At 38.8% G+C, this 25,059-nt stretch overlaps 4 protein-coding genes across 4 annotated transcripts; all 4 read right to left on the bottom strand.

The window, feature by feature from the left end:
* Positions 1-1,353: 1,353 nt before the first annotated feature.
* Positions 1,354-5,984, bottom strand: LOC130714844 (ATP-dependent Clp protease proteolytic subunit-related protein 2, chloroplastic). The gene is made up of 9 exons (XM_057564810.1): positions 5,700-5,984; positions 5,576-5,619; positions 5,425-5,497; positions 4,399-4,519; positions 4,089-4,226; positions 3,860-3,976; positions 2,698-2,766; positions 2,523-2,618; positions 1,354-1,854 (listed from the first exon to the last, which is right to left on the bottom strand). Exons 1-9 carry the CDS (start codon positions 5,933-5,935, stop codon positions 1,717-1,719), a joined length of 1,032 nt encoding a protein of 343 aa, XP_057420793.1. The 5' UTR covers positions 5,936-5,984; the 3' UTR covers positions 1,354-1,716.
* An 8,801-nt stretch (positions 5,985-14,785) lies between these two features.
* LOC130715506 (protein cornichon homolog 4-like) lies at positions 14,786-18,684 on the bottom strand. The gene is made up of 4 exons (XM_057565613.1): positions 18,336-18,684; positions 17,355-17,536; positions 15,173-15,295; positions 14,786-15,090 (listed from the first exon to the last, which is right to left on the bottom strand). The coding sequence occupies exons 1-4, from the start codon at positions 18,405-18,407 to the stop codon at positions 15,054-15,056; spliced, it is 414 nt and encodes a 137-aa protein (XP_057421596.1). The 5' UTR covers positions 18,408-18,684; the 3' UTR covers positions 14,786-15,053.
* Positions 18,685-19,776: 1,092 nt separating this feature from the next.
* LOC130714256 (uncharacterized) lies at positions 19,777-22,185 on the bottom strand. The gene is made up of 2 exons (XM_057564149.1): positions 21,727-22,185; positions 19,777-20,937 (listed from the first exon to the last, which is right to left on the bottom strand). The coding sequence occupies exons 1-2, from the start codon at positions 22,094-22,096 to the stop codon at positions 20,783-20,785; spliced, it is 525 nt and encodes a 174-aa protein (XP_057420132.1). The 5' UTR covers positions 22,097-22,185; the 3' UTR covers positions 19,777-20,782.
* A 1,743-nt stretch (positions 22,186-23,928) lies between these two features.
* On the bottom strand, positions 23,929-25,054 carry LOC130715801 (40S ribosomal protein S24-1-like). The gene is made up of 3 exons (XM_057565923.1): positions 24,907-25,054; positions 24,576-24,617; positions 23,929-24,428 (listed from the first exon to the last, which is right to left on the bottom strand). The coding sequence occupies exons 1-3, from the start codon at positions 24,976-24,978 to the stop codon at positions 24,129-24,131; spliced, it is 414 nt and encodes a 137-aa protein (XP_057421906.1). The 5' UTR covers positions 24,979-25,054; the 3' UTR covers positions 23,929-24,128.
* Between the last annotated feature and the right edge of the window lie 5 nt (positions 25,055-25,059).

Genomic DNA, 25,059 nt, shown 5'->3' on the forward strand with positions numbered 1-25,059 from the left:
TTACAACTACAGTCCCCCATTTAATTCAAAAGAAGCCAGAGAAAAGAGAAAATATGTTATCTCGCAACAGAAAAGGGGTAATAAATCTGCAAGGCTGATTCAAACCGAGGGCAAGATTAATGAGGATCTGTCTAATCATGAAGGTTTGACTAATTGTATTACATTATTTACAAATACTAATATTTTCTTACATTTTCATTCATATAAATTTTAATGATGTAGGTTCAAGTTGATGACCTCTTTCAACAATTACAAATAATCTTGGATCTCATTCAAAGTCAAAAGAAACAAGTGCTAAGGGAAAACAAGTTGTTACGAAATCAAGGCAAGCCAAAACTAGCACTAGACTATTTTCAATTAGGCCGTTTTCTCTTGAAGGTGCTGAAACGGGTACGTCGAGTGCTATAAATTTGACTTTGAATGAGAGTGTTCCAAATGGACAGTGTGAACAATCGGCTTACCTTCCTCAGAGAAAATATAACTTTTATCAAGCTAGACTAGATATAACTTTTTTAATTTGTTTGATTTTGCAACGCATTCCGTAAAAACTTGGATTTATAATATTGTTTATGTGTTGATATCGGTTGGCCATACAACGAAGTCTATTTAAAATTTTTACATTTGTCTATTCACATACATGATTGAACCTACTCTCTATTATTTGGTATTCTACAAATATATCTATAAAATAAACTTAATCGTCGTGCAACGCACGGGTGAAAATGACTAGTTAATCTAATATACAAATTTAAATAATAAAATATAAAGCTACTAAAGAATTATAGATATGATAAAATATAATATCCTTTTCCTTGCGTAGACTTTACTTTTAAACTTTTTCGTGTTTAAAACAATATTACTGGCTACTCAAAATGTAAATATCAACACGGATACCTCAGCCTAGACGTAGTTCATGTGCTTATATGACTATTGGTTGTTAGTGGTAGTGTTCGAGGAATCATAAAATTGAGTGCAGCCCTCCTCTTCATTTTAGTGTTAAAATTATATCCTTTCCCAATAAAATGCTTATTTTAATTTTAAGTGACAGTGGTCCTTCAGAATAATAATGAAAATTTTAAGTAACAACGGGGTTATCCCAGCTTGAAACATTAAAAGAAAACACCCAATATCTGTGAAGTGCCAAACAAACTAGTACTACTGTATAGTATGTGTAGAAAACTCCTGAATTCATACACCCTTACTTCAATGTCACGAGCTTATGACAATTACAGGGATTTGATTATGGTATCACCCCCTTTCATCTTCATGCCATCTCATTTTCGAAAATACCCTTACTAGACATATCTTCGCTCTAACACGCAGAATTCATAATATAAAATGATCTTTAATATGGAACTTCTTAATGCATTAAAATGAATATTTTATTAGTAATGTTTGTGTCTTACTCTCCTTTACTTTGCTCACAAATCTCATTTGGGGAGATGATATTAGTTCTTTTTCACGCACTGAGATGAGATTGGACAATGGAGAGCAAGGGACAAGAAAGGAGGGTGTTGTAAAGTTAGGCAGCAACTTCAGCCACCTTCTGTTACTGCTATCAATAAGAATTGGAATTCATCCATTTCTAGATACATGAAAATATATATAACTATCAAACGTTACACATCTTGCAAAAATTGGTGAAGGAAATATAACATGAGGAACATTTTGATTCTGCAATAATTACTCAGCATGTGGATTGCAAATCATGAGTTCTTAACCCAGCCCTGTGCTTCCGTCCTTGACAGGTGCATCAGCCTTTATGCGGGGTGGCCTGACAATTCGATCAATGAGCCCATATTCAAGAGCCTCTTGTGCATTGAAACGTTTCATCCTGCTCAGGTCTTGGGTAATCTGAACAGATGCATTAAACATTAGTTTTCAAGCTAATAAAGCTCATATTCTCAAATTTTAATATAAACGCCAAGCAAGGGAGGAACTAAACACTTATAAATGCAAGAGGCTTAGGCCCCGTTTGGAAGAGCTTTGAGCTTATAACACAAGTGCTTATGCAAGTGCTCGGGAGAACTAATGTAAATAACATATGGTCTACCTTAAGTTGTTTTTGATTAGCTTATGAATAAGAGCTTATGCTTAACCATAACCTATTATCAGTTTATTTCAATTCTCAAGTTAGCTTATGTAAGCGCTTATTGCCATAAGTGCTTAATCTGTTTACTTTGTTAGTTGATAAAAAACAGGTCCACTCCAATGACACAAGGGAATTGGATTGACCAAAAGCACATCAAAATTGCATTAGAATGTGCACTAACAGAAATACAAACACACAAAAAGCCTTGTTGAGCAGTACGTCAAGGTTGAATTTGACTTCATTCCCAAAGAAAAGCTAATATTTTTCAAAAACTTCATTCCCAAAGAAAAGCTAATATTTTTCAAAAGCTTCATTTTTTGGGTCATATAGTAAGTTGATGGGCCAAACAAATTTACAGTCATGAGATGTGAATGATAACAGAAGTTATACAAACTCATTTATCATGTATTTCATTGTAGAGTGAACTGACCTTCTCAACAGGCTGGCCTGTTTTGGTAGCCAACTCATTGAAAAGGTAATCTCTGATTCTAAGAAGTTCATTTGCTTCATTCTGGATGTCATCAGCCTGAAAAAAAATTCATTATGTCAGCATCAAAAGATAAAATCAACCCCATTCATACATCTCAGACAGAAAACAAACATACCTGACCACGAGCAGCTCCTGCTGGAGATTGGAGCGCAATTCTTGAAAGAGGCATTGCATAACGATTTCCCTTGATACAACAGAACATCATGTAAAGACCAACAGAACATCATGTAAAGACCAACAGAACATCAGAACTATTTTTAATGCAGAAAGATTAATTGGCTCGATACAATGAGCACAAGGCACAAATTGCATGAAACCAATTAGACATGAACCAGACAAGACAGCAGCATGGATCAGAAAGTAGAACTTTAGGACCTGACAACTTTATAATTGTAACATGCAGTCCCGAAAAAGATGGTGATTCATGAAAGACAAGATAATGCTATAAATATAAAACACATATGTCAGGTACTCCACCTTAGGCCACACAAGTAGAGAGAAAATTATTTTCTTCCATTTTGGTTATATATAATGATATATAATGATATGAGGTCAGTCGTTTAAAATGTATACTTATGTCAAACATAATTTTTAATCGAGCTAGTGGTGTGGGTACAGATATCTTGATACAAATTGATGTGGATAAAGATATATTGATACAAGTTACAAAGATAATTCTTCAATGGACAAGTATAAAGTCCATACAACATAGATCATGTTTTGGTTATATTGAAAACAGACATCTCTAACCTTACAACTATAAGACCTGCAGTGTCGCACTTGCATGGCACAGAATGTAAGGCAATTGAGAACCAAGAAGAAAACAAGACTAGTGTGGCGGAAATGAGAATGTTGCATGAGTGGTTACACAGGGCAAGATAGGATTAAGAACATAATCAGTACAGAGAAAGTTATGATAGTTCCTATTGTGAAACATATGGAAGAGTCTTGACTTATTCGAGTATTATATGGAGAAGCACCACTAAAAAGGGTAGGTCATATTGAGCACATAGAGGATAGTTGAATAATTAGAGGTGGAGGGAAAATAACAAAAACTACATGTCAAACAATTAAGATAAACTCGGAGGTAAATGATCTATCTTTAGACTTGATACATGACAAGGAATTATGGCATCGTTGATCCATGTAGCTGACCCCGCATAGTGGGAAAAAGACTTGTAACTGTTGTTGTTGGAAATCTCTAACCGAACAACCCCATAGTGGGACAAACTTAACTCCTACAAGTTGTATTCATAGGCCACGTGATGATATAGTACCTTCAATCCAGCCGCAAGGAGAAATGCTGCAAGATTATAAGCATAGCCAACACAATGGGTGGCTACAGGACTTTGCAAGCTCTGCATGGTGTCATAGATAGCCATGGTTGGTGTAAGCTGCAAATGTTGCAAGATTAAGCAAGTTAAACATGTGACTAGTCAAAAAATAAGATGAAGCAAGAAATGGTAATTGATTGATCATCTAACACCAGAATCTTTTGAGACTTACATCCCCACCAGGACCATTGATGTACATATAGAGCTTCTTGGCGTTATCTACGCTGTCAAGATACAGCATAGTTGCCAATATTTGATTACTAAATTCTTCATCTATCTCTTGTCCAATGAAGATAACACGTTCTCGATACTGCATCCAATAATGCACGTTATTGCAGAAATTAACTTTACAAAAGAGATGAAAATCTATAAGAACTTGGGGTTCACATGTGCTCTATACGTATGCAACACAGAGAAAAGCCAGCATCTTTTAGAAGCATAAGGTGTAAAATTAAATATATATTCCGGGTATAACAACTTACAAGGGCATTCCATATATCAACCCATTGCCAAGTTCCTTCACCAGGTGTCCTATATGGGACTCTCGGAGTTCCTATAGGCATCATTTGAATTCGTGCTCTTACTGGTTTGTGGTTAGCATACCTAACAAATGAAAAATTTAAACTGTTTGCATCAGTCTGTTCACAAAATGATATAGGATATATAACATTTGTGACAAACTCTTTTACAAAGTGTGACATTGGTTTGTTCTCAAGGGGCATAAACCATGCTATATCCTTATCACTAGGTCAAAGATTATTAAGTATTGAATGCTCTTTCCAATTCACAATTGTTACTAAAAATGCAAATCATTATACATATGGCCATTATGAATTTAATTATGGAGTAAAATTACTTGCTAATCAAACAGTAATAAAAAAGAACGAAGATATAGTGGGCTTGCTTCCTGCAGCAAGGAAAACTGCATTGGACTAAAAGCATTGTGCTCCCATATTTTTGGAATACAGAATTACAGATACAGTAATAAACTTGCCTTCTCTAAAAGTGAGCTCTCACTTTAGCGAAAAAACTAACGCATAATTGGAACATCAACTATTGATATTACATGCACATATTTAAATCATAAATTTTCTAAAGTGTGCTCTCTTGATTTTCTTATCCACAATTGGGATGCCTTACTTAGAGGACTAGAGCAGCCAAACTTACACGACAATACATCATCTCTTACTATTTGCAAACAGAGTTACCAAGAGGAAGAAATGAAATAGGGCCCCTAAAAATAAATTGTTCATTGCATGAAAGTGACAAATGCAAGGGAACAATTATAGTCAGATAACTAACTAATCACTAGCTGATACAAACGGAGGCGTAAGAGTAGCAATTCAAATACAACATATTACTATTCAAGTCAAGGTTTAATTTGCAAGATTTAGCACATCAAAGATGGCACCAACAACCACAAAAAAAAAATCCTACAAACCCATAATTAAGAAAAGAAGAAAAATTGAAAATGGGGTAGGGGATATAAGAGCAGAGCAAAGGATTACCGGCACTGAAGAGTCTTATCAACTTTGGCATAAAACTCAGCGTTGACGTTAGGTATAGCCGCACCAAAAGGACCTGCAATGGAAAAACAGTGAGAAACCAACCACACAAAAACACAAAAGAAGAACACCAAAGTGAGCGAAGAGAACACACTCGCAGATTGGGGTTTCAACCCGGTGTAGATTTTTGTAGCGCAACTGCAACATGAAAGGAGAAAAACTGGTAAGGCGTTACTATCAAAATCATTTGTGGGATGAAAAGAGACAGAGATTGTAACCTTGAAGGGGGACAAAGACGAGGTGCGGAACCGGTCGTGTAGGGCGCGACCGCCATGTTCAGACGGAGAGTAAGCAAGATAGGAAGAGAAAGCCACTGTTGTGATTCAATCACCGATGAACAGATTACTTGCAACGTTGAAGATGAAGAATCATACGACGCCGTTTTAATCTTCCTACTGATTTTGTTATTATTTTTTTTTTTTACTTTTTCAATGCAATATTTTGACTTAAGCATTTAAACAACCATATGAAGTCACTAGTTTAGGTAACAAACCTCAATGGTAAAGAGTGAGAGAGAGGAGAGAGGAGAGTGAGAGAGAGAAATGAGAGAGGAGAGTCATCGCATGGAGCCCACTGCTCCGGCAGCGACGACAGGTGGACTGTCGCAGGATCAAGGTGAGGCACACATGGGATGTCTTTTAGGGACATGGTCGCAGGAAAGCAGGCAGCCGCTGCCATGCCGAGGCACAAGGTGGATCTGATTGCACACAAGCTGGTGCGCGTTGAGCATGATAATGGAGATTGGCTATGTCCTAGGGTCTATGCGGCAGACTCCATCGTGGAGGAGCTTAGTTTACCATGGAAGGAGGCCTTGCTAGTCAGGATCCTGGGGAAGAATCTGGGTTATTCCTTGATGAAGCAGAAGCTGCAGGCCACCTGGAAGCCGCAAGGAGGTTTTGAACTAGTGGATTTGGACCATGGTTTCTTCATGGCCAGGTTTGATAGCGCACGGGATAGGGAGAAAGTTCTTCAAAGCGGTCCCTGGATGGTCTTCGACTGGTACGTTGCTGTTAGCCAATGGAGCCCTGACTTTACGTCGACGCCAAACGTTATGGGGAAGACCCTTGTGTGGGTTCGTTTTCCAGGCTTAAACCTCACTTTCTATGAGGAGAGCTGTTGGTCAATCCGCAAGTGTACGGAATTCACCCCGGTTTTAATTTATCGAACCACAGGGAATTGGTGTGGCAATTCAGTTTAAGCCTCGAGTTCACGGTAGGAAAGCGAGTATAATTCAGTTTTAAAGGTTGATTGATTGTTGTGATACTTAATTAGAAAGCTAACAAAGATAAGTGTGTGATAATCAATGGTGAAAATGCCTTGGGTTCTTGCTTGACTAATTCAGTTCTAATCAACCTATTCTATCCACAAAACTCTGAGTCTCTCCTTGATGTTCTAGCCTAATCAATCATCTATCGATGCCTCGCATACACAATCCTCTCAAGCCAAAAGATAAGCACAATTCCTTGATAACCTAAACATTTGTTAAAGGCATTAAGCATGCAATTCAGGCCAACAAACCCCAACCCTTCCTCTATTCCTAGTAGCAAGTATAGAAGAGGTAATTAGGGATGACAATGGGTAGGATCGGGCACGAGTTTTACAATTACCAAACCCAAACCCAAATCTCAGAACCCAAACCCAAACCCAAACACAAGCTCTTATGGGCGATAAAATGAAATCCATGCCCAAACCCATTGGGTTTCGGATTTACCCGAAACCCAAACCCAAACCATTCTTTACGTGAAATAGCAACCCGATCCAGAACCTACTTTCATCCTCATCCATCACCAATGTGAGACAACAATAATTTAGAGTTTACTTTCTCAAACATACAAAAGTACAATTAATCATCAAACACTAAGAACAAAGTTTATAAATATATACATGTATGAGATTTTTTTTGTAATTTTATGTTTTGGGTATCTATGGGTTCGGGTTTGGACGGGTATGGACACGGATTTAACTAATACCAAACCCAAACCCATAAACGGCTACAGTAACGGACAAAACCCAAACCCAAACCCAAATCCAGTCAACTCGGTTTTTGTCCGTCAAATCGGATCGGGTTCGGGCGGGTACCCATGGGTTTGGGCAAAATTGCCATCCCTAGAGGTAATCCCACAACAAGTCTCTAATCTATAACAAACATCCGTTCTATTATAGAAAAGTATAAAGCTAGCACATGTTCTAACTTGAAACATAAAGCATGGATATGGGATTCAAGGGTTTACTCAGAGGATTCATGAATAGAAATAGGAATTAAGATTAAAACATCATAAGTCTTACAAAGAACCCAAAGCAAAAGGGATTTAGCCAAACATGGCTATGAAATCCATACAAGAAAAGAAAGACAAAACCTGGATCATAGGACTTGGAGGAAGCTCCTCAAGCTCTAGAACACAAACCCACTCTTCTAACTTATTGAAATATGAGAAAATGACAAAAGATTCCAAGAGAAATGTCTAAAAACCAATTTATAGGCAAAATAGGCGAGTCTGGGCGCTCAGGCGCCAATTCAGAGCGCCTGAGCGCCAATTCCAGCTCAAAACAAGCTCTCTGGAAGGTAATTGGCGCCTAGGCGCCAATTCCCAGCGCCTAGGCGCCAATTCCAGAAGCCTGACAAAACATAACTAGTGCCTAGGCGCCAATTCCCAGCGCCTAGGCGCTCCAAGCTCGCTGGAAAGACTTTTTAGCTTCTTTGTAACTCCTCTTCAAGCCTCTTTAAGCCCTCCTTCAATTCCATGCTTCTTGGCCTTCCTCATTCATCAGTTTCAGACCTGGTAACTTAGGCACAAAGTAAAAGAGATATCTAGAAGCTTCAAAGAGTTAATTAGCAAGGAGAACCTTCAATTAAAATAGAAAAGATATGCAAGTCCTCTAGCTAATAAAAATGCATGAAAGGTTCTTATAAAACTACAAAAATACAAAAACAAAATAAAAACACAAAGAAAGACAAAAATGCATGACAATGCATGAAACACTACGTGAGACTCAACAAAAAGACTCAAAACTAACTAAGAAATGACCCTGAAAACACTACTAAACTAGGGTCATCAAGAGCTTTCTGCTAGCCCTGGCCACGGCAGTTGGCAAGCCTGTAATGGTGGATTCAAACACCATTAAAGCCATGCGGGGTAAGCATTCCCGAGTATGTGTCGAAATTGATCTGAGTCTGCCTGTGGTTGGTAAGGTTTGGTTCAGAGGGACTTGGCTCCGGGTTGAATATGAAGGTCTTCATATTGTCTATGAGCTTTGTGGTCGCTATGGGCATCTACGTAGGAACTGTCAGTCATGTAAGACCAAGGAGAAAGCTGCTAACAGCGACGCCGGTGTTACGTCGGGCATGGCGGCCACGGTAGACGACCCAGGGAAGTCAACAAACCCTAAACGGCATGAGGAGCACTTTGCCAAGGGGTCAACGCATGACGTCACCCCACCACTAGTGGTGGGCCCGTCTGACAACGTGAATCATGGTCATTGGCTGGTGGTCAAAAGGAAAAAATCAAGGGCTTTGAATGGTCATAATCCCAAGGCTGGAGTCAAGGGAATGAATGCGGGAAATTCCAAAACGGATCTTCCAATAAACAAGGGCAAGGCCAGTGGGGCCAAGACAGGTGGGGCCCCAGCCCAGAAAACTTTGGCGGTGGTGCACGTGGATTCCCAGCCGCAATTAACCCCTCTTAAGCACCGCCGAAATAACGATACTACGCCGGAGAAGAACTTCCAGGGGTGCCCGGTGACGCCAACACCTTCACGTCCGATCCATACGGCAGGAAATTCGAATCCCAGGCAGTTCTATCGTGCTAAAGGAACGATTCCTGCTCAAGTGGAGGCTACCAAGATCTCTTCTCGCCACGGGATTGCCCAAGAAGATGGTGGAGAGGCCCGAGTGGTTAAAAACTTGGCAGCTGCTCTGGCAGCGTCTTTCAACCCCCAACCAAAGGAACAGCCACCTGATCCGATGGTCACCTCCTTGGGCTATTGATGCCCAGGGGCTGACTTCCCCTTCTTGACATAAGTATCAATGTTAGAGTTCAAAGATGTTAATATCCTTGCATGGAATGTAAGGGGGGCAGCGAGTGCTTCTTCCAAGAGGCACATTCAGGAAGTGGTTAGAGCTAAGCAACCAGCTCTTATTTTTCTATTTGAAACTCATGTTGTTTTACAGAAGGTACGCTCCTTTTGGTACAAGCTGGGCTACCAGCCAGTGCACATCGTTGAATCTGTTGGCCATGCTGGAGGTATTTGGTGCTTGTGCACTAGTACATTTGCTGGGTGCTTCTCCCTCTTTGAGGCTCATAATCAAGCTGTGACAATTCAGGCGTCGAGAGAGGGCAGGGTTTGGTACTGCACGGGGGTTTATGCCAGCCCTACTCCAAGTTCTCGTTCTTTGTGCTGGGATCACCTTCTTTCGCTGCGAGCAACGCTGCTAGCTCCTTGGCTCTTGATCGGTGATTTTAATGATAGTTTGTATGCATCAGATCAGCGGGGAGGATCCTTCTCCTTCACGAGGTCTGCTGCGTTCAGAGGCATGGTGGACGCTTGTAATTTGTTGGACATTCAACCGTCGGGTAACAAGTTTACTTGGGTTCGCAAGAGAGGTGGCCTTCCGGTTCTCTTTAAGAAATTGGACTGGTGTATTGTTGACCTTGATTGGCGCACAGAATTTCCAGAGGCGTCTGCTGAGGTCCTGCCTCGGGTCTCTTCTAACCATCATCCCATCCTTGTTAGGTGTGGCTCTATTCCTTCGCGTGGCTCTCGTCCTTTCCGATTCGAGGCTGCGTGGATATCTCACGATGGTTATGAGAGCTTGGTTCAGGATGCTTGGCGTGGTTCAGATAGTGTCCCGTCCAAGCTTGCGATGGTCAAGGAATGGTCCTTAGTCTTTAATAAGGAAACTTTTGGCAGCATTTTCCACCGTAAATGTGTTTTGGAGGCTAGAATCCGTGGAGTTCAGAGGAGGCTAGAGCAAGTGGATTCAGCTAGCTTGATGCGTTTAAATGATTCACTGGAGCATGAGTTCGATGTGGTTCTTTGTCAAAAGGAGATGCTGTGGTTCCAGAAGTCTAGGGAGCAGGCCTTCTTTCTCGGGGATCGTAATACTAAATTCTTCCATACTCAGACCATTATTCGGCGTCGTCGCAGCCGGATTCATTCTTTGACCCTTCCTTCCGGGGAAATTTGTGACCAGGAGGACGTCTTAAAGAGGGAAGCCCTTTTGTTTTTTAAATCTCTTTTTTGCTCGCAGGTTCAGGTCTCTCCTTGCGTTATGGCTTCTGCGGCCCCTCCTCCTCTTACCAATGAGTGGTGTCAGGAGCTTGTCCAGCCAGTTTCCAAGGAGGAGGTTTGGAATGTGCTTTCCTCAATGCAATCCTTCAAGGCGCCTGGACCTGATGGCTTTCAGGTGATCTTTTTTGAAAGTTTTTGGCATGTCTTGGGAGATGATGTGTGGCTTCTTGTGCGGAATGCTTTTGAAACTGGTTGCTTTGATAATAGTGTTTCTGAGACTCTGATAGCTCTTATTCCAAAGGTTGATGTTCCGTCTTCTTTTAAGGAACTTCGGCCGATAAGCTTATCCAATGTTGTTTATAAGCTTATCACCAAGGTGCTGGTGGGTAGAATTCGCCCTTTTATTGCAGAGATCATTGGTCCTCTTCAGAGTAGCTTCATCCCTGGGCGAGGTACCTCGGATAATGCCATTGTTTTGCAGGAAATGGTTCATGCTATGGCTTGAAGGGATAGGCAAAATAAGCATCTTATCTTTAAGCTGGATTTAGATAAAGCTTATGATAAGTTGAGTTGGGCTTTCTTGAAGGACACCTTAACTTTCTTTGGGTTTCCTCCCAGCATTATTGAGCTTATTATGTTCTGTGTGTCCTCCTCCTCGCTTTCCGTGTTGTGGAATGGGATTAGGTTACCCGCTTTCTCCCCTTCTAAGGGGCTGAGGCAGGGTGATCCTTTATCTCCTTATCTGTTTGTGCTTTGTATGGAGCGCTTGGGTTTACTCATTCAGCATCAAGTGACCGCTAAGCAGTGGCATCCAATCTCCCTTTCTAGAGGTGCCACTCTGATATCCCATTTGTTTTTCGCCGATGATGTTCTCCTTTTCTCCAAGGCCAAGATTTCGCAGGTGAAGGTGATTCAAAGTGTGCTTGAGGAGTTTTGCCGTATTTCTTGTCTGTGTGTGAATTTGGCTAAGTCCAGAATCATTGCTTCTGCTTCGGTACCGAATGCCAAGAGGGACAGAATCACAACTTGTACCTCTATCTTGTTTACTGATTGCATTGACAAGTATCTTGGCTTTCCTATTTTTACAGGTAGACAATCTAAGGCCCATTTCCAATCAGTTTTGGATAGGGTCTCCCGCAAGCTGTCCTCTTGGAAAAGCAATTTGCTGAGTAAGGCGGGCAAGGTTACTTTGGTTAAGTCTGTTTTGTGCTCCATGCCTATACATGCCATGCAAGTGTACTGGTTTCCGCAAGCTGTTTGTAATAGTCTTGATTCAGTAGCTCGAAATTTCATTTGGAATAAGGGGACGGTTAGAGGCATGCCTCTTGTGGCCTGGGATACCTTGACCTTGCCCAAGCGCCTCGGTGGGCTAGGGATCCGTCGAGCTAGGGAGACTAACACTACCATGCTTGGTAAGCAAGTTTGGCATATGATGCATAGTGATCACAAGTTATGGGTGTCCTTGATGCGTGCCAAGTATGTTCGCGGGAGTGATTTTTTCCAGGTGAATTCAACAGTGTGCTCTACGGCATGGCGGACGATTTGCAAAGCTAGGAATACTCTCCGTGATGGTTTTAAGTGGCGACTTGGCGCGGGGGATCTTTCCTTTTGGTACCATAATTGGCCAGGTTTGGGTCCTTTGTGCGAGCTAGTCCCTTTTGTGAATGTTTCTGATTTGGAATTACGTGTGAAGGATGTTTGTTCTAATGGTTCAGTCGACTTCCGCTTACTCTACACTATGCTCCCTTTATCCTTACGTAATTCCTTGGCCTCTCTTGTGGTTTGCTTACATGGTGATGTTCCGGACATGCTGACTTGGCAGCATAGTTTTCATGGGACGCACTCTGTGAAGGATGGCTATGATTGGTTGCAGCGAGATGTGGCTAGGCATTTTTCTAGGGACGGATGGTCCTGGATTTGGAGTCTTAAAGTCCCAGAGAAGGTGCGTTTGTTTACCTGGCAGTGCAGTCATAACTCTCTCCCTACGGCTGCTACTCTCTCTCATCGTGGTGTGGCACTCCCTGCGACTTGTCGGTGCTGCAATTTGCTGCCGAAGACGCTGCTCCATTGTTTGCGGGACTGTCTAGTGCCTAAGCTTGTGTGGCTTTCATTGGGTTTTACTGCAGCAGAGTTTTGGGACAGTCTTTCTTTCCGTCTGTGGGTCAATGTCATTCCCCCACGACGGCGCGAGCAGTTTCTGTTGTTTGCTTGGTGCATCTGGCGCGACCGGTGCAACGCTGTTTTTGAAGGAACGTTGTGCTCAGTGCACACGGTCTCAGGCTTGGCTGCTCCTCTTCTGCGCGAGCTTGATAAAGCTGTGAGCGTTGGGTCTGCAAACGCACCTCGGTGGGTTTCTTGGCAGTTTCCGGCGCCGGGTTGGGTTTGCGTCAATGTCGATGGCAGTTCGAAAGGCAATCCGGGTCCAGCGGGTTTCGGTGGTGTGTTGCGTGATGAGGGTGGGCGTTTTTTGCTGGGTTTTTCAGGTGCTATTGGTCACTCTGAGATTCTGCAAGCTGAGTTGTTGGCCCTCCTTCATGGGTTAAATGTTTGCTGGGATAGAGGCCATAAGCAGGTGCTCATTTGTTCTGATTCTATGATGGCTCTTGATGCGGTCCAGGGGACGGTATCGCGGTTCCATATTTATGCTGCGTTGATTTCTTCCATTAAGTCTCTGCTGCAGTGGCCTTGGCAGATTGTGCTGCAGCATACCCTTCGTGAAGGGAATGCTCCCGCGGATTTTCTTGCAAAGCTTGCAGAATGTGATTTTTTCGGCGCCTCCCCCGGGTCTTGCTCCTCTTTTGTTGGCTGATAGCCTTGGTGTTCCTCACTTGAGGCCTTAGTTTTTCTTTGTTTTTGTGTCATCTACCAAAAAAAAAAAAACAACCATATTTGGTATTCATCGGAACCGACGAACCAAATCGAATAAATTAAATTGGATCGGTTTTTTTAATATTTGGTTCAAAACCAATCCAAATCGATAGAATATGTCAAAAAAAAAATCCAAATCGATAGAAAATAGAAACTAGTGCAGTTTGGTTCGGTTCAAGCATCTAACGATGAAAGCCAGGTGATCCTCAAGTACAAGAGCACATACTTTATCTATTTTGTGCAACTTAATTAGGCCAATAACTTAATATCCCTAGAGCACATACTTTATCTATTTTGTGCAACTTAATTAGGCCAATAACTTAATATCCCTAAGCCTAACAATTTTTCTCCTAATGTGAATCTCTTTATTCCGGTCCATCCAAACGACCACACTATTGTTGATTGTCAAGCTAGTCGTCAAAGACCACCAAATGCAAGACTTCCAGTCTTCTAACCAAGTGGCTCAATGTAAGGCTAAGCTGCTAGACTTCCAGTCTTCTAACCAAGTGGCTCAATGTAAGGCTAAGTTGCTAGGATTATGGTCATATCCACTTAAACAAGGTTAAAACTTCAATGTCACGTACATGATAGGATGTCAAACAATTAATCACTACGATCACTATATATACATGTTTAATCACACTATAAGTTTGGATTACTCATTTTCTCACTCGTTGCTTTCTAAACTTTGATATCTCTCTCTGATCTAAAGGCCATTTGAGCGCCAATGTGTCTATTGCAAGTACTTATCTTGCCATAGTGCTCTCAGCCACATTCACCACCATGTACAGCCGCATCTGATTAGAGTCATATATTGCTTAGATTATGGAAGAACTATTGGCAGCATTCGTGCCTCCATGGGAATCCAATGAATTCACTCCCCTACTTATGATGGATTCACACAGTAAACAGCTTCATCCAAGAAACCAAGAAATTATTGGAGTGGCACAGTAAAAACCTATGAGAGCTCTATCTCAAAGAGAAGGAAATTGAAAATCAAATTCCAATTCTTGATAATCTCATCCGATTAGTTTTTTTTAGTCTTTGACCCGGATGTCCCCACTTGTTCAAGAAATTAGTTGTTTCTCCCAACAAATGACTTTCCCAAGATTCGAACTTTTGTTCTCACCCTAACAGAAATCTTGCTTGCTCACCACTAGAACAACACATTGTTGGTGATCAATTTGGTTTAAAATGTGCAAAAATATTACAAGTATGAATAGCTTTACCCATATTATTTTGGTACCACTACCATGCCATGTAGAACGGAAATGTTTGAACTCAACATTTTGCGTTATTCTCAAACATGCAAAAATCCCACAAGCAACAAAACTGCTTGAAGTGTATTGATATAAAAATACAGTCATGCAGTTATCTAATGTCCAATAAATGATACATGCCGGCAACCAAAGCTTAAGAATACACCGTAGTCCAGAATAGGCTTTGATACATGGTGGCAGTTAAACGCCACAAACCTAGTTATCTTGGTCATCCAGTGATGTGTATATCAACCTGCAGCAAAACGCACTTGGTAAGAATAAGTTAATAGGACTTTTTTTTTGTTGAGTTCGAGGCTTTTATCTAATTAGCATACCAAAATAAGGAGAGGAAAAGCATAAAAATAACATAGAAGAGCTTGAAAAGCCGTTGCTTCTTTTCCCAAGGAAGCAAGTTGAAAATCTCTGTAACATCAACTAGATGTTTTCCCTGTCTGTACCTGATCAAAGTGACAAAAATATGCAATCAGCAAGACCATAAGGAGCATGTTCCATTATATTAAGCTTTCAAGGATGATTAAAGCACGCAAAACCCTCTGTTATCCCCTAACTATAAGAAACCAAATACCAAATAATATGGCAGCTATGTCACCCATACAGATATTGATATAGATATCGAATGATACGTGTGACTATATGCAAAATCTATAATTGATGATGTTGACGAGAAACTAATAGTACTGAATGCTAGGTATGAGAACCATTTATGTGTTTTCATTTAACAGCTAAAACTTTAGAGATAGTTAGCTCATGACATGGTATAAGAGTTTCTATGATCAAATGGTCTAGATTTGATCTTCAATACCCCCATTCTTCTAAATAAAAGCTCAAGTTCAACATTAGGTTCGATGGGCCTATCCATGTCCACACTTTAAGCCTAGATGACTCTTATGTGAGGGAACCTATTATATTGATAGAAATGTTCATATACTTTCATTTAATAGGCATCTCCTGCGCGCACCCCCCCAAGGTGCGAAACTATGCATCAAGCTAGAAAACACACGCAGGTATAAGAATAGGACAAATTCTAAAAATTGAGATTTGATACGACTATGATACAGTGTATAAAATTAATATTAACATTAAATACAAATATTAAATCTAAAGAGGGAATCAATGTTTTGAACTTGAGTATGAGTCCCTGGAAACATAATAAAATGTTATAATTAATCTAAAAATTGTAGCATTCCTATCTGAATTGGTAAAAAAAGGTTAACAAAATTATAAAATGTAACTAGCAGTATCCATAGTAGTCAATAGCGGCAAATAGCGGCGCTATAGCGGCGTAGCGGAGCGGAGCGGCTCCCTGCCGCTATTGAGATGAAATAGCGGCCAACTTCACAATAGCGGTCGTAGCGGCGCGAATAGCGGCCAAAATAGCGGCAGATCGCGGCCAATAGCGGGAAATAGCGGCGCTATATGAACGAAGGAGAAAATGACTCAAGCCTCTTTGTTTTAAATCGTTGGGGAACCTTTTTATGGGCATGTTAGGACTTCTCAGGGCCATTATAGGTCAAAATTGAAAGAATTAAGCTTCATTCTTCATTCAGATTTGCAAATTCGACTTCTTTACCTTGCTTTTGAGAAGTTATTAGTTGTGTGTTATTGTTCAAGACTTATGATTTTTATTTCTATTATGAATGTTATGAATTTTAGGCAATATTTGACATTGTTTGCTATTTATATGTATATAGTATTAAACTATTAATGATATAAAATTACATAAAAAAATTCAGAATAGCGGCCATCCCGCTATGCGCTATCACGCTATCCCACTTTTGGGGCCGGCCGCTACGCGCCGCTATCCGGGATTGACTACTATGGCAGTATCCTAAGTATCTATGAAAGTGTCTAGTATGAATATAATCCAGCACGGATACGCCTACTACTACTTAAAGCGTGTGTGCTTTTTGCCCTTCTTACTCTAGAGTTGCTGCGGCAATAACTCTATTTACCGATTCAGGCATCAAATCTTCTTACTCTAGCATTTGGTCTTTTACTCATACACCATGACCATATAATTCCTAAACTCAAATTAGAATTCAGAATGCAAAGACCCAAATTCAAAATCAAACCGGAGTCAACAACCAACTACTGCAGAGACATGAATAGTACCTCTTAAAGAGGTTTCTAAGAAACAGAATATTAAGTAATTATCAGTAGTTTTTTTTGAAAAGCATTTTTTTTTTTGAAAAGCAAGTAATTATCAGTAGTAAAAGTGTAGCCTGCTTAGCAACTTTTTGAAGCATAAACCATAATGTACATCATTGCTATCAAATTGGCTTATCTCATGTGCCATCAACTAGTTGCATTTTAAGAGGAAATCACACTAGCAAGATGCTGAAGAATGCAAAGATCCTAACTCTAACTCAACCTGACATCCATCAACTAGTTACATTTTCACTTAATGTCTCTTGAAAACAGAATATTCATCAATCAGTTGTCATTCATAAATAATAAACTCGCACAGCTTATTTGTAGATTTGGCAGAAAACTTACAATCTCACATTGTAGTAGAGGTAAGGAAGGCAGAACAGTGACATTATCCAATGCCCTGTTACAACGTAGAAGCAGAGCAGGACACCTACTGTAATATACTCAGGCAAAACCACTTTGTTTATTCGAGATGCGGAATCATAAGGATTTATGTAATCAAATTCAAGGTCTGCCAGACACATTAACTGCAACAAATGTTAAGCACAGTCAGAGAATTACAAGCACACAAGCACATTTAGAGGCATTACAAATAAAACTTAACCTTCTTCAGAAGGCTCTGAAGCTGAATGAGATAAGTAACAAAACCTGGACATAGGGACAAATGAGACTCCTATCCTAACTCCTAGAATACGATATAGATCAACATGGAACATATGAGAACACAAAAGCATAAGAAATTAGGTCATTTCAGTAGATAGACCACTTTACAAAATCCCGAAAAACCTCATATGCAATGCAACTTAATAATGATTCTATTCATCCAATCTAAGAACTTTCAAGTTTTCTATACAAAGTGCCTAGTATGTTTATTGCTTTGAGTTTAATAACAATACATCGACAGTGTAATTTTTTTTACACATACATTCAATCATATTTCACAATCTTGTTCTTACCACATCATAATTGAATCAGAATTTAAAAAGACAAAAGTAAGATGGTGAAATATGATTGAAGTTTATGGTTACTAAATTATATAGGTGTCAATCACAAAGAGTGTGATACATGCATTCTATCCACGAAAGTACATACTCTCAGAAAATACTCAAATGTAACCCCTTCACACTGAAGACTCCCTTAAACCCTTACAAGTGGAAATTCACATCCAAATTTTCATTATTGGATATACATATACCCAGTTGAATGTTTGAACTAAAGAGCAAAACTTTCGATAATGGGGTGCCTTAAATTGCTATTAAATTGACTTTAACAAGGGGAAGCAGAAGAAGAAGCAATAAGCATAAGGTAAAGGGTTTTGGGATTAACCTGGTAAACGTTGAGAACAATTAAGCCAATAAGGACGAAGAAGGAGAAGAGCCACGCAAAGATATCAGCCATACTCCTTCTGTGATCTTGAATTTCAGTCTATTTCAGTTCCAGTACAATTACACAATGCGCATTCGTACCATACGATGCGAGTTGCGTACGATAATGGCTACGTACGGAACAGAGAGGAGTACAAGGTGAAGAAGAAACCTTGGGGATTCCGAAGGTACTCGGAGAAGCTAAGAATCTTGTTCCAGAGAGAGTTAACAAGCGTAGTAGGATTAGGAAGATTCAGTAACGAAAGGGATCGCTGAAGAACCCTTGTTTTTATCTTAATGTTTTATTTGATATGAAAATATGAAATAGAATATCTTGTTATCAGTTATTGATTTAAATATGTAAAAACGAAAATTTTTATTTAAAACTTAACAGTATATTGAGTGTTTCTCTTTTAATAAATATTTCGTGCACGAAAAGATTTTAAAAATATTTATATTTCTTAAATCCTTAGTTAAGAAACTCATAAAAGTTTTTCATAATATGAAAGATGAATAATTTTCACAATCGTGTGAATAAAAAATCATATACTTTGTAAAAGGATAAAACTCTTTTAAAAGATATATGTAAATAATGGTTATATTTATCTATATCTTGTAAGTTTTTTTATATTGGAAAGATAAATTGCATCTGTCACATTGATCTCTGAACCTCCTCACCTCAATCTATATGTCTTCTAGCTCTTATTACTAGAGCTATCATTTCTACTGAAATATCTATTATCATATATTTTATTGAGATAATTTATTCTGATAGGGTTTGTTAGCATTACATTTTATATTGTTACAATTCTGTTATGATAGATTGATATAAAATAAGATTTTGTTGCTTAGATTTTGCTCTATAGTTTGTTTTTTGGGTTAATTGTCAAATTAGTTTCTGAGTTTGTAAGCGAATTTGATTTTAGTCACTCTGACGAAAAATTACGTTTAGCAGCGGTTATTTATACAATTACTGACGGTTTTTTACCGCGCACTAAACATCATTTTTTGTTAGAGGAACTAAAATCAAACTTACTAATAAATTTAGGGACTAATTTGACTATTAACCTTGATTTTTTTTACGCATACTCTATGTTTGTAAAATCCTGATATACTTTGTTAAGTTTTGGTGATAATACTCAATTAAAGTTTTGATAATCATTTAAAAATCTTGGAGTTACTACACACACAAAAATATTGTACAACTTTTTTTTGATACATCTGAAAATGACAAGAAAATAAAACGAAACTAAGGGATGCCTAAAAGAATCTTTCAGGATAATGACTTGAAGCTCTGGCGTAGCGGAATTCACCATGGTAAGATCCACCACCCGACCATGGCAACTATGCTTCACCAGCCAATCAGCTGCCATGTTGTTCTCACGCGGAACCCAACTAAAGAGCTCCTGCCATCGGCGATTCATCAAGTCTCTGATCTCTCCGAGGAGCACAATTTGATCAAGGAGCAGCACCTGGTTCCCAACTGTGAGAACGTTAATGAGGTATGCACAAGAGAATTTTAACGTTGTAGATTTTCTATTTTATGAATAATAAAATAAAGTTTTTTTTTTTTTTTTACTTTTGACTCTAAGTTATACAGTGTGCTGGGAATGTCCCCCATATACTTCTGGTTATTCACTTAGGTTTTTTTTTATCATTATACAATTGCATATATTAATGAGTTGTAGGGGGATTTTAGGATTAATGAGTTTATTCGGGATTTTCTATCTTTTCGGTACATTGGAAAATTAAACGACAAAGCTGACAGATCCTGAGTCAATAAGGGATCAAGCTGAGGAGGAGGGTCCTCTAACCGAAGGAAATCACATTGACGAGTCACACCCAGACCGGCCAAGCAGTCAGCTACATCATTATTAGTATGGGGAATATGATTGAGTTGTACACACCACTGACGCTGCAGAAGCTGAGAAATCTCCAGAAAATCTGGTGCTAGGACATGAAAGTGAAAAGCATCATCTCGTAAGGCGTCAAACAATCTCCTTACAGTCGACCTCACAAATTACACTTCGAATACCTGAGTCCCACAAGGGAGAAAGGCCCATCCTTAACGCCATCACCTCCGCCCCCAACGGTTCTCCCCCACCACAACCAGCCATGAAACCTGCAACCCAAACTCGGGCTGAATCTTGAATTGCTCCACCCATACCCATCTTTTGCGGTTTAGGGAGATTTTAGTTTTCACTACTTTATTATGGGACATCTATCTATTAACCTAATATTTCAAAGAGATCATTTCACATACGTGAAATATTTATATCATAAGTTTATAAGCACACAAAACAACCAAGCCGATTGGAAAATGGCAATAAATTAAATAGCACCACGGGCGTTTTTTTTTGGTTATACAAAGTTAGATGCATATGGTCTTAGTCTCTTAGATAACTAATCCTATAGTAGGAGATGGACGAATATCATCCAAGGAAATGCAGAATCAATTGCAAAATTCTCTTTCTCGGAGGAGCATGAAGAAATGAGGCCTGGCTTTGAGCACAGAAAAAAATTCCTTGACCCCAACTGCATTACCTTCTCATCTGGCTTCAAACCTGCACCTCTCATAAATAAAGTGTGAGATGATTTCAGCCAAAGTTTGAAGGAAGTTAAATCAGATATATAGTTAGTAAAAAATGATATCAACAAAGGTGAAATTCATATGGAATTTACTAATTTAAATAATAAGTCTCACTTTAAATTTAGTTGATTAATCAACATAAATTTTTCAATCAATATAAATGAAAGGGTTAAGGGTAAGTGTTGCTAGCACTACACTGATGAGATTATTGCATGACATATTCTACTACCCTACCCCTATTACTTAAAGGGATAAATATGTTTTTAGTCTCCGTAAAATATAGGTGAATTGATTTGTCTCCCGTGAACGAATTTTCATAACTTTCCTAATATTAACCAATAGTCGAGTGTAATGATATATACACATCTCCTCACTTTCTCTTCCATCTCATTTCCACATATTTTTATTTCTATTTCTCTCTGCATTTCCTGTCACATCACAAATCATATCATTCATTTCTCTCTCATTTCTACTTAATCTCATAAGATGGAGGTGGAATTGGTATATCAACTAAACATTATTCCTAGTAGTCTCTCTCTTTTTTAGTGAATGTGGTTCAAACTTTAAAGTGCCACCCAAAAATATACCACAAGAACTAATTTCATTAATTTTCGGGTTTAAAATGTATGAAATGTTTTTGAGGGACCAATCAAATTCATCTCTATAGCTTTTAAAAAGTTCACCTCTATTTTATGGACTAAACATATTTAATTTTTTTTAATGAAAAAAGTGGTTCATGTAAAAAAAGAAAAAGGGTAATTACTTTGGAGTGCGAAGTTGGAGTAGTGAAGGTTGTAGCACTTTGGATCAGTGTTTTTCAAGAAGGGCCTCCTCTTCTCCTCCTTGTAAAACACCAACGCTGCCTTTATCAAATCTCCCACGGTATCCTCAGGCAACACCACCAGCTTCACGGCGCCGGAACTGTTCTCAACAGTCACATTCACCAGCACTTTCGTTGGCTGAATAGCAAACTCGCTATTCGGCATTGCCGGCAACGGAAGCTTCAACGTCAGAGGTGTGGAGACGAATCGGCCAACGAGACTGGAGTTTCTCTTCGGAAGCAAGTTCTTGCCAGAACTCGATGGGGCATTCCCAGAGAACTTTCTCCAATGACCCTTTGATTGAGAAGTCATGCTTATAAGGATAAGTATTTTTGCTTTCTTTGTCCTTAGTTTTAATTTGTTGTTCGGGAGGAGGGAGAGATCACGGTTGTATTAAAATCATGTTAACCTCACACTTTATAATGATTTTTTAAACTAATGTAACAACAAATGGTTCTAACTTTGATGGGATCAAAGAAGCTTCTCCGCAAGTGTTGAGTTTTAACTTTTGTTCGAGAAATTTCCTTGGGACGTAGTAAGGTTTTAACTTTTGTTTATGGATGTTATTTTTTTTATTCAATGGAAAACTTTTTTATGGATGTTATTAAACTTTGCTTTTGCGAAGAATATATATGCAAAATTTATTAGATAATTTATACATGGATAATGTTTTCTTGCACAAAAGTATAAGAAATATTAATAGACCGCATAGTCGTATCAGCTTCTTTTATACATTCACTTTTGTGGTGATTTTTGACCGTCATAAAATTTTTTTAGCAGTAAAAAAGCTATCACAAAACTTGTTTGAGAGTGGTTGATATTGTTATGCAACCTATGTGCAAGGGTTGTACGTATGAAACATATGTGAACTGTGAACATCCCTAAAAAAAGGTGTGAATTTTTTTTTTTTGGATTGAATTCTTCAATTCGGTCTCTCAAATGGTGTTTTAAATTCATGTTCCACTAATAAAATTTTGACACGTTATTAAAAAATTATCATGTAAGTTTGGAACTACTTCATGACATGACAGATGGAATAGAAAATTAATATATTATTTGTGGATTTTAACTCTAGGGAACGAAGATATAAGAAAAGGATCTAACTAAACCTTAGAATATAAGAGGAATCATTCTTTTTTTTTGATCATTTTCCTTTTGTCATATACATATTATACCGTGAATGACTATAAAGCACTCTCCCTTATCTTTAGGCAATTTCTTGCGTAATATCCACAATACTAGTTTGTTACCGTAAATCAACTACATAATATTGGACATACAAACCATCATAGCCTATGGCAGGAACACTCACAATGAGTTCGTTTAAATTTGGCAAAGTTGGTCCAGTTTTTCAAGTTCTTATGAGCCAAATAATTGCATTAAGGGAGCACAAGGGGTGCCCCAACCCTTAATACAAGGAAAGAAAAAGCAAGCAAACATAATAATAGAACTAAAAGACTAGAGAAAAACTAGATAGAAAAGAATTACAATTTCAGCAACTAGAAAGAAATATCCTAGCATTCCAGACCAGCTACCATAGTTGTAAGCTAAACCCATTGCAATCAGCTACCAATAATCCAAAACATAAGCTTGGCTTCCTGTAAACCACTAAGCAACAGAGAGGAAATAGAGGGCAGCTATCATCACACAGTAGAACCAGCATAGAGCAGTGCAAAACTCTCCACACAACCCAGATTACAGCACATCTAAGCAAACCAAAGGGCTCAAAGACCATTCATACACAGAATATCGAAAATTCCTCACCTTAGCCCTGAGCCAGCTCTAGATTTATGCTTAATTGACTCAAGAACTGCAGACCCATCAAAAAATCCATTTTTGAGAATAACAGCATTCCTAGTACTCCAAATACACCACACAGCAGCAACCCATACAACCCATGCCCCCCTCCTTCTCACCCCACCACACATCTCCAAAAAATACTTGATGTTGTTATTCAGGCACCGCTCTTCGCGTAGGCACTTCTACCTATGAGCATAATACCAATTCTGTTTGTATAAAACGAGTAAAACCGCCATTAACAGTAATGCTTCCATGGAATACTGCCATATAAACCCAAATCAATCCAATTGAAATCAAGGCAGGCGTTTAGATCAAACTGATATTTGAAAGTAAGGAAAGCAAAATGAGTTCTCAAAATTGTTCACTATTAGTATTTAGTACTGTCAATCTCAAGTTATAATCGAATGTAAATTAAAAACAAGGATCTGACGCTAACACCAAAATATTTCGTTCCATCGAAACAGCGTAAGATCAAAGATGAAATAGTTATTACAAAACACCGAAAGCAAAATGACCCTAAACCTGAAACATAATGTCTCAAAACTCATTTCTTTTTTCCACCCTTGGCAGCATCAGAAGCTTTCGTCTTCTTTACTCCGCGAATCTTCTTCGCTCTGTTCTTTCTCTCCTTCAATTGCTTCCTTGACTTTTCAACCTTAGTGTCAAGACCATTCCTGATAAGCCTGTACTTGGGCTCATACTTCTTGGCATTTTCAAGTGAATCATAGATCAAACCAAAGCCAGTGGATTTGCCACCTCCAAAATGTGTTCGGAATTTGAAGACAAACACAGTGTTAGGATCCTTCACATCATATAACCTTGCCAGCTTTTCCTTAAGCTCAGTCTTCATGACATAATACAAAACATATATTAAAAACTAATTGATCATTCAATTGCTAGCTTAAGACACTATAAACTCCTAAACTCCTAATATTAATGGAATAATAAATTTCATTTTACAAATAAACAAACAAAAATTAAACGAAAATACCTTTGAAACATTTGCCCTCCCTGGATGAAGCACATCAACTATCTGCAACACAGAACAAGTTTGGGTTATAGGAATTTCCAGTAATTACCTCCATTTTGCATATGGCAGAAGACAGTTAAGAGTTCTGAATCATCATAAATACCAAAAATTTACATACTCATTGATTGTTGATAATCATTTCAAACGAAACCATATAATCTTCTGTAACTACTGGATTCAAATAAAACTAGACGATTTTCATGTCATAAAACAAACACAACTTGACTAAAGAAAAACAACACAGAATCACAAACACATGAGACAGAAGAATTTGTGGGATATGGAAACTCACGAATTGCTTCCTGGAGAGGAGTCTGTTGGTCATGAACTTCCTGGTTCGGATGGTCACTGCTTTGTCCGCCATTTTCGTATCTGCAAACAGCTCCTTCACCACTGTTTTGCGCAGTCAGAAGTTCATTTTATGAAATTAGGGTTTTTATAAGGT

This window comes from Lotus japonicus, chromosome 4 (assembly GCF_012489685.1).
Source record: "Lotus japonicus ecotype B-129 chromosome 4, LjGifu_v1.2".
Lineage (NCBI taxonomy): Eukaryota > Viridiplantae > Streptophyta > Magnoliopsida > Fabales > Fabaceae > Lotus > Lotus japonicus.